Source organism: Notamacropus eugenii, chromosome 7 (genome assembly GCF_028372415.1).
Source record: "Notamacropus eugenii isolate mMacEug1 chromosome 7, mMacEug1.pri_v2, whole genome shotgun sequence".
Classification (NCBI taxonomy): Eukaryota; Metazoa; Chordata; class Mammalia; order Diprotodontia; family Macropodidae; genus Notamacropus; species Notamacropus eugenii.
The window spans coordinates 153909280-153922622 of NC_092878.1; the positions used below are offsets into that span (position 1 = coordinate 153909280).

Here is a 13343-nt window from a genome sequence, read left to right on the forward strand (position 1 = left end):
TTCAGAAAATCTTCCTGCTGGAGCCCAGGGCTTGTCATAGATAGGGCTTGCCCCACTGTGCGGCAATCAGAAGAATTGGGGGGGGGGGCAAATTTCCATCCACCTTTTGGCAAACTGGGATCCACTTCCCCCTAAGTGTCAGCTCATGAATGAGATTCTGGAGGAGAGTTTCCTTAATCTCTTCCTTTTGCCTCCTTCCGTTCTATTCTGCTTCCCCTGGATTTTCTATTTCTTCGGTGGTTGTAATAGACGAGCATAGACACGTGTCCACAGAGAATCGCTGCCCGGTTTGGGGTTTGACAGATGGGGAGGGGGCCTGGAAACATTTCCTGACTTTTACATTTTCTTGCCCCACCACCCCTACCCCTGTTCCCTGTTCCTTCTCTCCTCCCTCCTCCGCAGCCCCTTCCACTACAGCTCCTCCTCCTCCTCCTCCCCCCTTTCTAAAAAAGCTAAGTTCTGTTTTCTTTTTCCCTTCCCCTCCCCCCACTCTTTGGAAACTCAAGGTGAACGCTGTAAACTTAGTTGAGTCCTTGAGAACTCTAAATCGAAGTAAGGGGGCTGCGTTTTGTAAATTAAATATGGACAGGAAGGCTGTGGTATGCACGCACGCAGGCTTTCTTTGCTGAGTGTGCTTCGCGTCTTCCAGTCTGCCTGTTCTGAGCCAAAACTATAAGCTAGAGAAACTGATTTGTTGTGATTCTTTCCTGAGCTCAGATCCCTGGAGTTCTGTCCTTTTTCATGACAGATCTTATCCCCAGGGGCCTCCAGCAACCCTACCTCCTCCATCATCCCCTCTTTGTAGTTTAAACGCTTCCCTTGCTGACCAAAATCATCTTTCTTTTAATCCTTTCAACCTGGCCCAGCTTCAGTGATTTTCAAAATAGGGCATTCAGTATTAAGATGACTTAGATGTATCCCAGAGTAAGTGTTGGGGTGTGTGTACAAACGTTTATAGACAATATCACTGATGAATTAAGGCAGAAAAAACCTGTGGCAAGACTGCTTCACCCAGCACACTGCTTTAGTGGCTAGCTACTCTCTAAAAATCATTTCTTGAAGGTAGAAAACTTTCAGGAGAAAATGCTTATTTGACAGGACAGGACCTCAAGTAACTTTTTTCTTTCTCTCTTTTCTCTTTCCCTTTTCAGGCGGGTAATGAAGGAGTGGTGCGCATAGGTAAGCCTCATTAATTATTTTCACATAGCAGGATTTCAAGTAATTTGGAAAGTTAGCTTAGAACTGTTTCTAGTGGGTATTCTGATATATGGTTGGAAGTGTTTGTCCCCATTCATTAGCTGCCTGATCTCAAGTGAAGCTTTTGCTGAATAGTCAGGGCAACAACTTCATTCTTTTATCTACTCCCCACATTTTTTCCCCTTCCTTCTTTTCTGGTTAACAGGACCTTCCTAAATTCTTAATTTTTTCCTCAAAATTTTTATTTTAATTATTTCATATATATCACGTGCTCATGTGCGTGCACACGCGTATGCATAAAATTGTTTGTATATATTTGTTTTATTGTTGTTTTCTATATTAGATTATGAACTCCTTGAGGACAGGGACTGTCTTTTGCCTCTTTTTGTATCCTCCGCTCTTAGCACATAGCCTGGCACACAGTAGGTGCTTAATAAATATTTTACTGATAGAAAGACTGATTGTAGGATTCCACAGACCTTAAATTTATCATAAGTTTAGTTCATTATTATAATAATATACATAGTAAATATTATAATATCCTTCTATGTAACATTGTATTCATAATAACTTATTGCTGGTATTCTTGCAAACAGAAGAAAATACTTTCTAGGCAACAAGCTACATCCTCGTTCATTGCCTTTCTGTAAATATGTCCTTAGTTACTTGGAGAAAAATTATCTCTTTGGGTAAAGAATTTGCTTCGGTGATATAACAAGGAATGTTAATAGTCACCTTTTTAAAAGTAGTTGCACTTTATGCTATACATACACACAACATGCACACATATATACATATGTGTGTATGTATAATCACTGATGGGGAGAAGATAATTCTGGCAGTTTGTTGCTATTAGAAGATAAGGAAGAAATGTACTCCCGAAGTCCCCCAAAGAAGTTGTACTTCATGCCAGTACAGCTGATGGAGAGAAGATACATTCTAGTAATTTGTTGCTATTAAGAGATAAGAAGGAATTCTACTCCCCTACTCGCCTCTTACCTACTTCTTAAGTAAGTGTTGGGTGCCATAGGTCTTTTGTCTTGGACAATAAGAACAAGTCATAGATCTTGTGTTGTGGGAAGGAAAGAAAATTTTTTCGTTTTTATTTTAGGTATGTGATCTTCACAAATAGCCATTTGTAATTTATTTTTATTAATAGCTCATATGATTCAGAGATCAGCACACAGCTCAGATCTCTTCTGCTTTTAGGGCTATTGATTTTACAAACCTTTTAAAAAGGTACTTTTAAAAAACCTATAAAATCTATAATTGCTCAGCAGGTAATTCCTGGTGTGGAAATTCCTTTCCACCAACTCAATCTCTGACTTGGTAGGTAGGTCTAATAGAGCTGCATGAATGAGAAAAGGGTTCAAGCCTTGCTTCTAACACATAATAGCTGTGTGGCACTGGGCAAGAGCTGCAAATTCTCAAGGCAGCTCCTAAGATGTCACTATATCTATGGAGGAAGTTCTTACAAGGTTGAAATCACAACTCTAGGGTCAAATATGATATAAAAGTTTATAAAATCATATAATTCAATTTACAAAGTAGCTACTTCCAAGAATCCCAGTCACAATGTCAGTGCAAAAGCTATCACCCTAATTTTACACGTGAGGAAACTGAGGCTCCGTCTTGATTCCAAATCCCACATACTTTCTATTACCGCATCTTCTTACTTCTGAATCAGCCTGGGGACTTAGAAGGAAGTTTTCTTCAAAAACTATCAATTACTTAAAAACATCTTGTATATCTTGACTTTAAGTACATATTTGATGATTATCAATTCCTGAGAGATCACTTTTGATTAGTTAACTTGTTTGAGGTGGGATCAGTGCCTCTTCCAACAAATTGCCCCATTTCAGGCATGAGACCTAACTTTTTACTGTTATTATTGATAATGGATAGAGAGATGGCCTAGGAAAATAGGAAGACAGCTTCACCCCTGAACCAGACTGATCAAGTGACCAAGGACAAGTTTTTAACCTTTTAGTGATGGAGGCAACTTTTTAATGATAGATTGTATAAAGGCTACTCACTTGCACGGTAACCACAGGACCAGACCCAATCTCTAATATCAATAATAATTATGGTAATTATTATCCATGGACTCAGCTGACTCTTTCTAGGGAAGGGGAGTGGGGTGGTGGAGAGAGAAACAGAGGTAGACACAGAGAAACAGAAACAAAGAAAAAAAGTGTGTGTATGTGCAAATGACTTTCTTAGAACTATATCCCATGTTATCAAATCTAGGTTTAACTATTTCCAAATAAGCAAAGGGGAACCCCCCTACCACCCTGGTGGGGTTTTTAGTGGATGGAAGTGCTGTTCTGTGTTTATGTGTGCTCATGCAGGGGCACATGTGTGTGCTTTGAGTGATGTCATTTGAGTTTTGGCTTTTGGTCATTTTTCTAACCATTATGGCAAAGACTTCTTTACAAATAATTTGCTTTAGAAAACTTCATGTAGATCTTTTTTGAGTGCAGGGATGGGATTAAGTCTCATGAAATAGATGCATTAATATTTAGATAGTTTTTCTTGCCTAAAAAGGGTATATATCTTGTTTTTACATAGTTGTTTGAATGTGACATAGTAAATTAGAGCATTGAGCCTGGAGTCAGGAAGACCTGAGTTCAACTTGACAAGTCACTTAACTTCTATTTGATTCAGTTTCCTCAACTATAAAATCATAATAGCACTTACCTTGTAGTCTCTTCCCTTTCCCTTGGTGTTTCCCTTTCCCTTGGCCTTTCCTTTTCCCTTTCCTTTCCCTTTCCCCTTCCCTTCTGGCAATGATGAGGCTTCTCAGAGATGCCATTGACAAGAGACTTTGTATTTGTCTTATGTGTATACTCTTCTAACATATGAACGGGATTGAATTGCAAAGGACTGATTAATTTCTTCATAATTAAATGTTAAAGGCACAGTGAAAATTTTCCATGAGTAATAACTGTAGAGAAGTTGAGTTTTCATTATCAGCCATTTGACGTTTTCAAGTGTCTACAGTAGTATCTACAAGTATCTCCATTTATCTACAGATAAATTATCTGTGGTGGTGGGGAAAGGGAGAGATGTCTCTACCCTTATTCCCACACTATCCATTGCAAAGATGGTTTCTTGGCTTGTGGTTGGGTCTGACCCTCTTAGAAGCTGAGCTTGGTCCAATGACTCAGATTTCCAGTCTTGACCCATTTCTCTGACCCCAACTCCATCAGAGACAATGTGCATGTCTATGTGCTATGACGTGACTAACCTAATCCCCCCTTCCTCCAAAAGTCCTTTCATTTCTGACTCATGAAATGGAATGGTAGGCTTCTGGGGGGGTAATTATGGGTACTCTTGCTGACTCTCCTTATTGGGCAATGAAGATAAATTTTGGTGACACACAAAGTTTGGGACATCTGAGCATGCTATAAAAACTGGAGAATCTGCCAAAGAATCTTTCTGATTACGACCTTTTCTTCTTCAGGCACCACACTGGGGCTGCTGTGAATTATTTGGGGGAAAAATGGCCAAACTTTATTGTAGTGGTGGCCATTCCTCCCCTCCATTCCCCCTCTCAGGAATGGGACACATAGATCTTTCTCTGGCTGGACTTAGTTCTGCATTTTCCTATTTTTCTTGCCACCCCCACCCCCAACATCGTGGTGCCAGGAACACTGTTATTTCTGATTAGCTATTTGCTTTAAACCCCTTTAGATAATTTTCAAGCTTGCCTTGATCAGGCAGCAAACATGATAGAATGACTCTACTGCTGCTGCTGCTAATTAGCATTTATAGCTGAGATAACTTAGTGGTACAGTGGATAGAATGCTGGGCCAGGAATCAGGAAGACTTGAGGTCAAATCCAGCCTCAGACACTTATTAGCTGCATGACTCTAAGCAAGTCACTTAAGCTCTGTCTACCTTAGTTTCCTCCACTGTAAAATAGATATAATAATGGCACCTACCTCCCATTGCTGTGGTGAGAATCAAATGAGATATTTGCACAGTTCCTGGCACATAGTAGGTGCTGAATACATGCTTTTCCCCCTCCTCTCCCTTTCCCACCTCTTGGAGTTTAAAGTTTATGAAGCATATTTTGTATGTTATCTCATTTGATCCTCACAACAACCCTGTGAGGTAGGTGCTTTTATTACTCTCATTACAGATGAGGAAATAGCCTGAGAGATTTGCCTCGAGATCAGAAAATGAGTGATTGTCTAAGGTAGGATTCAAACTCAGTTCTTCCTGACTCCAGTGATATGTAGTTATGTGGATGTTCTCTGAAGCCTTCTCTTTTTCTCTCTTCACCTCAGTTTTATTTCCCTCCAAAATGGGATATTAGCATATTTCACAAATGATTGTCCAGAGATGGGTTCCATTTTGAGGGCCATCTAAGCCCCCTTCTTTTTAGTTCCTTCAACTGTTCATCTTCAGTCATTCAACAAACCACTTTTAAGTGCATACTGCTTACGAAACACTGACCTTTGGATCATTTTCCCAGGCATGGGAAATAAACTAGATGAATATTCAAATTAGCCAGTTCCATTTGCTAGCAATTACTGTTGAAATGTTTGATGGATGGTGGAGTTGAATTTGTTGATGAAAAGATGGCTTTAAAAATTATCTGTGGATTTCAATCATTTATGGTGTTGGATTCCCTATAACCAAAAAGAATCAAGCAAATATTTGCCAGGCTCATTTATTACATGCTGTTGTTCCACGCTTTAATTTTCTTAGCCGAAATATGCAATTTTTGTACAGCAATGTTATCAGCATGAACTTTCTTTTGCCTTTATCATTGAAGTATTCCACCCCCATGCTTTTGATGTACCCCAGCTCCTCTGTCTTCTGTGTCTCAAGTAACTATGGTAACCTAATCCTGGAATCCTAAGGCTGGAACAAACCCCCAAGGTCACTTCGAGCCTTTCCCTGCTTTTCAGCAGGGCTGATCATCCTTTTGACTTTGGGTAACCAGCCCAAATTATCTTGAAAATCCATTAGGGGCAATTCTAGGTTGCCTGGTAAAATCATCAGTGGTTCAGATAGGAAGAACTTGGCTATACTCCTAGGAATGCATGTGTTGCCAATGATGACCTGAATTTGGGACCCTAGTTTCATTTCTCAAAGTATAATGCTATCACCACCACTCTTGGATAGCCAACCTATGGCCTTCTTTTATCAGATAACCAGGTCATATTTTCCCCTTTGGTGATATGCTTGCTGCATTATTATGGTAGCATAAAAATTTTTAGCATTAATTTCTCAAAACCTTTTTATTGGTCTTGGCATATGATGGATAATAATTGGAGACTATCATAGGGTCTGCAAATTTTCATTCTGTTTTGATTCCCCCTTCTCCCCCCAAAGATGGGATCAATTAACCATTTAGGTATTTCTATTTTCTGTCTACCCATTAAACAAATACATGGAATTTTATTGCTACTAGAAAGTTCAACTCCCCCTTAAAACAGAACCTGTAGATTTATGTTTTTCAGAATGTGGATAATGAATCTCTTGACTTAATAACCTCAGTTGACAGATGTAATTAATTCAGTTTCATTTCTCAAATGCTTTCAGGGTACTTTTCTGACTTGCTGTAAATTCTTGGGAAAGACAGTCTGATGTTTTGTGGTAAAATTGCAGTCTATTGTTCATAAACATGATTATTGTGGGTTCAGGATGATGAGTATTTATAGAATTTGGCCCCATTTGCACTGCAGGCCTCACTTAAAGGCTTTATCTGATGGTTAGAAAGACTGTTATGAAAAAACATAGAGGTTAAAATGACATTTCGTTATGTTGCAATGTCAGCAAAGAAAAGGCTATAGATCAATGGGAAACCGGCTCTTTGACAGTCAGTTTTCAGTGGTAGGTTGACATACATGGCCATGCCTCCACATTTGAATACAGTGCAGTAAAAGCAATCTCTTTGGCTCTGTTTTTATATTTTGAAGGTTTTTGATTCCATACAGCTTGGAGATAAGGACTGCTTAGTATGGCAATGACCACTGAAAACATTGCTTTTAAAATGATTATGTTGTTCTCATCATTTTCAAGACACTTCAGATAGAAACAGCCCTGGAACAAATTGATATCCTGATAGCAGTGTTCTGTGGACCATTGCCAAGGTAGATGGTGCAAACCCATCCTGGATACAATCCATAATAGATCAGATGACAGGAATCTCTTCCTGTTCCCTCTATGATTCCCCCAAGACCTTTTTAGCCAAGTCTCTATGTTTTAAAAGCTTTTCATTCCATGTAGCTTGGAAATTGAGGGTTTGGGACAGTGACATCTATTCAACCTTTTGAAGTTTTTCTGATTCAATATTGTGTCTGAGAGACTGATGGACCCAGTTTACATAGACTTCTTGCAATGAAACAGACCAGCCATTTTCTCAATTCTCTTATGAGTTTTCTCTATTTCCTTCTCAGCCTTCTACTGGTAAAATTTCTGATTGGTGTCAAATTGTTTATTTTGGTCATTGTGCTACATTAACTCTTTGGATCATCATAACCTTCTGCTTTTGATTTTTAATTGCTGATTTTATGTAGCACCTATGATGTATCATTCTAATGGGAAGATAAGTCCATACACACATATCTTATAAATATGAAATAAATCCATGCCAATATATACAAGATAGTTTGGGGAAGGAGGGCACAAGTAGTTAAGGGGATCAGAAAAGTCTTCATGATTGAGCTGTATTTTAAAGGACAGAGGAATTCTTTGAGGCAGAATTCAGGAGGCACACATACCTCATGCGGAAAGACACAGAGGTGGATGATGGAATGTTGTAAGGATGCAGTGATGTTGCCAGAGCTCAATTTGCCAGTGTTTGAAGCATGCCGTGACATCTACCTTAATGGTTTCAGGGATCTTGAAGTCCCCTGTGTACATCATCCTGACTGGCGTTCCCCTATTTTGAAGTTGCTACCCTAAACATGGATCATAGGTTGGCCTTTGAGGAGGAGGAGGAGGAGAATAAGGAGGAGGATGAGGATTAGCATCATCATCATTGAAGAAGGAGAAAAGCATTTATTAAATACCTTCTGTGTGCCAGAAAATGTGTGTAGTGTTTTACATAGATTATCTCATTTGGTCCTTACAACAATCCTAGAGAGTAGGTGCTATTATTTATCTCCATTTTACAGTTGGGGAAACTGAGGCAGAAATGTCTTGTCCAAGATCATATAGCTAGGAAATGTTTAAGGCAAGATTTGAACTCATACTTTTCTGATTGTAGGCCCAGGATTCTATCCACTGCTAATACATTTTTTTAAATTTTATTTGGAATCCTTTTGAATCTAAGCTCTCCGATTCATATTTGTGGGATCTTGGGCAAGCTATATAGACCAGTTTTTTCAGCTGCAAGTAGTAAATCTTTAAAGACATCCAATTTTTTTTGGTAGACCTTTTTCCCCCTTAGGATAATTTTCTAGATACCTTTTTCTTTTTTTCTTTAACAGGGTCTCTATTTCCCAATATATCCCTCCTAGCAAGCCATTCCTTATAATAAAGACTAAAAAAGAACTGGAAAAAAGCATAAGAACACTAACCAACACATTAAATAGTCTGACATTATCTACAGACTTCCACTCCCATAATTGCCCACCATTGCAAAGAAGGTGTGTGTGTGTGTGTGTGTGTGTTTGTGTACATATGTATATGTGTTTGTATACGTGTGTATTTGTGTTTGTGTAAAGTGTCCTTCTCATAGTTCTGCCTTGGAGTCACACTTGACTATTATAATTTTGCAGCAATCAGTTTTGACTGTTTTGCTGCTAGTTTTTCTATTTCCATTGTTGCAATCATCATGTGTATAATTTCCATGTTGATCTTTACTTCCCTTTGCATCAGTTCATACAAGTGTTTTCATGTTTCTCTGTATTCATTGTCTGTGTAATTTCTTATAGTGCAATCACATTTTATCACATTCATGCTCCACAACTTGGATTAAACATTCTGTAATCCATAGGTATCTACTTTGTTTCCAGTTCTTTGCATCATAAGAAATGTAGCTATAATTTGCACCTATGTATTCTTTCTGTCTTCGATTTTTCTTGAGGAATTTGCCTAGCAATGGAATCTGAGTCAGTGGGTATGGACATTTGAGTCATTTTCTCGAAGTAATTTCTGATTGTTTTCTAACATGGTGGCCACGTTCATTTTTAGTTTATTGTTGTATATAGGATAAGGTGGGGCAGCTAAGTGGCATCATAATGCACAGAGTGCTGGGCCTGGAGTCAGGAAGACTTATCTTCATGAGTTCAAATCCAGCCTCAGATACTTACTAGCTGTGTGACCTGGGGCAAGTCACTTAACCCTGTTTGCCTCAGTTTCTTCATCAGTGAAGTGAGTTGGAGAAAGAAATGGAAGATCACTCCAGGATCTTTGCTAAGAATACCTCAAATGGGGTCACGAAGAGTTGGATGTGACTGAACAACAATTTTTAAGCAACCTTCCTCCCATTCAGTAGCTTGGATTCAATCTTCCCTTTTGCTGTCTCTCTAATTTTCCTGTAGCCCATTGGTGGGATCAGGAGTTTGGTCTAAATGGCTTTTTTTTCTTTTCTTTTCCACATTCATTTTTCTTATATCTTTAGTTCTTCTTCAATCTTTATTCCAGTTATTCCTTTTTAAATTTTATGATGATTGATTTTTACACTGTAATTAGGTATTCAGTATCTGTTTATTACTAAACAACCTGTACATCATTTTATAAATAACCAGCAGATTATCTATATCTCTTGGATACCAAACCCTTATCAGGAAGTTTGACACAAGTTTTTTCCCCATTTGATCACTTCCCTTCTTCTCCCAGTTGCATTAGTTTTGTCTGTTCAAAAGCATTTCCTTTTTCATGTCATCAGTTATCCATTTCATCTTCTGTAATTCTTTCCATCCCTCGTTTGGTTAAGAATATATCTCCTACCCATTGATGTGAAATGTATATGAGGGGCTTCTCTTCTTAGTATAATCTTTCATAATGAGGTCAAACTTCCATTTTTTTTAATTGAATATGTTGTAAGGTGATGGTCTGAGCCTAATTTCTGCCAAGTTGTTTTCCAGTTTTCCTCCAATAGGGAGTTTTTCCTGAAGTACCACCACTGTTTCTTAACAATGTACCCTTCTCATTTATCACTTACATTTTAATATCCTATTTCATGGACTTTATCAGGAGAACTCCTCAACACAGTGTTGTCCAACTCCTTCCTTTTATAAGAAAAAGGAATTAATATCCAGTTAAGGTCCTTGTTCAAGATAACCCAGGTACTATGTCTTCTAGGATCCCAATGTATGATCTCCTTTTATTTGAAGTTGTTTCATTCAGTTTGTCATGATAAGCTTTTTTTGGGTAACTATTTTTTCCCTCCATGCTTAGAACATTTCCTGTCAAATTCAATATTATTGGACTTCTTGGCGAACGTAGTATATATAGGAAGAGAGGTGAAGGAGAATGTGGATGATACATCCTGTCATCTGCTATTTCATGATACCCAACACATGAACAAATACAATGCACACAATTGTTCCATCTCATTGTATCCAATTTGCAACCCTAGGTCTTTCCACCCAAGATTACTTATCTGATAAAAAAAATGGACTAGGGGAATGAAGATATATAGAATATTGTGCCACACTAAAAACTTCTGAGAATGCTGCTTGAGACTTAGTGTCCTGACTTCAGTCATGGCCCATTACCTTGACATGTCATGTTTAGTGTGCTTCATAGCTGGTTAAACAGCTTCAGTGACCCAGTGCTTTTGGTGGATGGAATTCTTTTTTAATTTTAACACAAACAAAAGCTCCTTAGATGGTGAACACATTGGTCAGTCAAATTTTCTTAATGCCAGCACAGGTCCCCAAAAGGGAGGTGAGGCACTTGACAAGATGTCAGGAGCAATGCTGAGAGGCAAAAGATCCCATGACTCTGAAGAAAAACCATTGTAACACATTCATATGACTCTTTATGGATAAGGTTTATAGAATGCTTTCTTCACCATCACCCTATGAGGCACATGTATGAGGTTTATCTTTATTTTATACTTACAACACTTATTGTTTATTTCACAGTCCCCTAAACTGTAGCATCATAGATTAATGTTCTAAATTAATTGTTCATTGTTCTGTGTGGTGCTATAGTGACTCAAAGTTCATGTGCCTCAAGAAGTGTCTCATCTAATCTCAGGAAACAGTTTATAAATTGAAAAGATCTAAATAATGTTCCATGAACAATTTACAGATTGAGCAGCCTATAACTAGACATGCATCAACGTTTGCTGACCTGCAAGTTTCTTGGTACTCCTTTTGAATTGACATCCTCCTAAATCTGAAAATGATCTGAAAGGAGGTATAAGTTATGTGTACATGTTTAAATCACAGCGATATTAATGGACTATTTATATATATTCCTATTGAAGTGATATAAATATTTTTGGCACTGATAATATCTCCTTATTGTTGTTTGTTCTTCATTCTCAGAAAAGACAATGACATCGAGAAGGTGTCATGACTTGCAGGTAAATTGGATTTAAGTAAGGCACAGCTGTGCAAACTCACCAGCCTCACTTCTCCTTGGTCTTTTTAAGCTAAGGTCTTTCCCAGGTCTCAGTCTGTCTGAGGCAACACCCATTCAGTGATTAAGGCTAGGTAAGAAATGAAGCAAAGAATGGTGTCTTCTACCTTGTCAGAAAATAATCAATCTGGGAGGGGAAGACTCTCAGGGTTTTTGGCCAAAAAAGAAACAATTGCTATTTATACTCACTCTGAGCCATCAGAGCTCAGATAGTGACCAAATGAGGCTTGGACTGGGACCTATCATTTACCCATCAATGAGAACCAGTGGGTTTAGGGTTTAGGACCTGGTCCTTAAGAAATCAAATCTAGCCCATAAACTCCAAGATGTCTTCTGAGGTTTCAGTGATCAAATTTATATTTCTTTGGGCAGAACACATGTAGGTAAGGATATGATTCCCCATGTGGACAGAGGGAGAGGAGGGGAAGAGAGGAGGGAGGGAGAAAAGAAAAGAAGGAAAAAAAGGAGTAAGTTTCATCTCCCTACGTAAAGTGTAAAGCCCCCATTGCATGCATTGTCGAGGACTTTTTTTTCTGGCATTGATATTTCTTTGTCAAGGTCTGAGTTACTTGCTTTCTGTGTTGAAAATGATGAATTAGTGGTACTGGTTGCCTATTGACACCATGCTGATGATGATGGATCAGTGGTACTGATTGCCTATTGACACCATGTTGATGATGATTGATTGGTGATACTGGTTGCCTATTGATAACATGTTGACAATGATGGATTGGTAATTATTGATCAATTCATCATCAGTTCATATGCCTCAGGTTATACCTTTGGACTTGGCCTTCTAAAAGGCATTACAGATAGAGAAATCAGAGACTAGAAAGTTATAGAGAAATACTGAGAGGAGCGGGACTATAGGAATACACATGATTCTCTGGAAAGGAGTCCTCTCCACTCACCTGGCTCCCTCCAGGGAAGCTTGTGGCTCCAGAACTGGAAGCAGAGTAGTGAGGAAATCTTGACTCAGGCTAGAATATGATCTATCAATGCTAGGGAAGTTTTCATTGACCCACAGAGTTTCCAGGCCAATCAGAGAAGTTCTAGAAGCTGAAGAAGAATTAGGACAAAGCCATAGGACAGAGGAGCTAACCTGAACCTTTTCATGGTTACCATGAGCTATGTGGATTGCAGAGACCTCATTGGGGCATATTTTTCTCTTATTGACCCTAAGTGCTTTAACCTTTCTGAGTGCTGGTAGAGGGAGTTTTCTTATCTGAGTGTCTTTTATATAATTTAAACCCCAGGGTTCATCCATGTTCCTATTCTTGCCCATGGCCAAATTTGCTTATTTCAGGTTTTGGCCATGAGGCTTCTAAGTTGTTTGTGAGTCTTTTCATTGGTAAGTGTTTGGGGGAGTATTGCTGGTTTGAAATTGTGTGGTAGGGATTATCTCTTGGTAACTTCTTTTGTGTAGGGTCCAGGACAGGCTATGGACCAATAAATATTTCTGATGGTCATGAACGGTATTGATTCCAAATGTTTTTAAAAAGAATGTGGCCCCAGAGCTAAGATTAGCACATTAACATTTCCGCCTTCTGGTATGATTTTTTTTTTTTAAAGAGCCCTGCTCTACA

At 38.6% G+C, this 13343-nt stretch overlaps 1 protein-coding gene across 1 annotated transcript in view; it reads left to right on the forward strand.

The window, feature by feature from the left end:
• The window catches only part of ADAMTS3 (ADAM metallopeptidase with thrombospondin type 1 motif 3), a 294819-nt gene that overhangs the window by 948 nt on the left and 280528 nt on the right, over window positions 1-13343 (forward strand). Inside the window, exon 2 of the mRNA XM_072624390.1 lies at window positions 1152-1179. Coding sequence (XP_072480491.1) covers window positions 1152-1179 — 28 coding nt within the window. The remainder of the gene's footprint in view (window positions 1-1151; window positions 1180-13343) is intronic.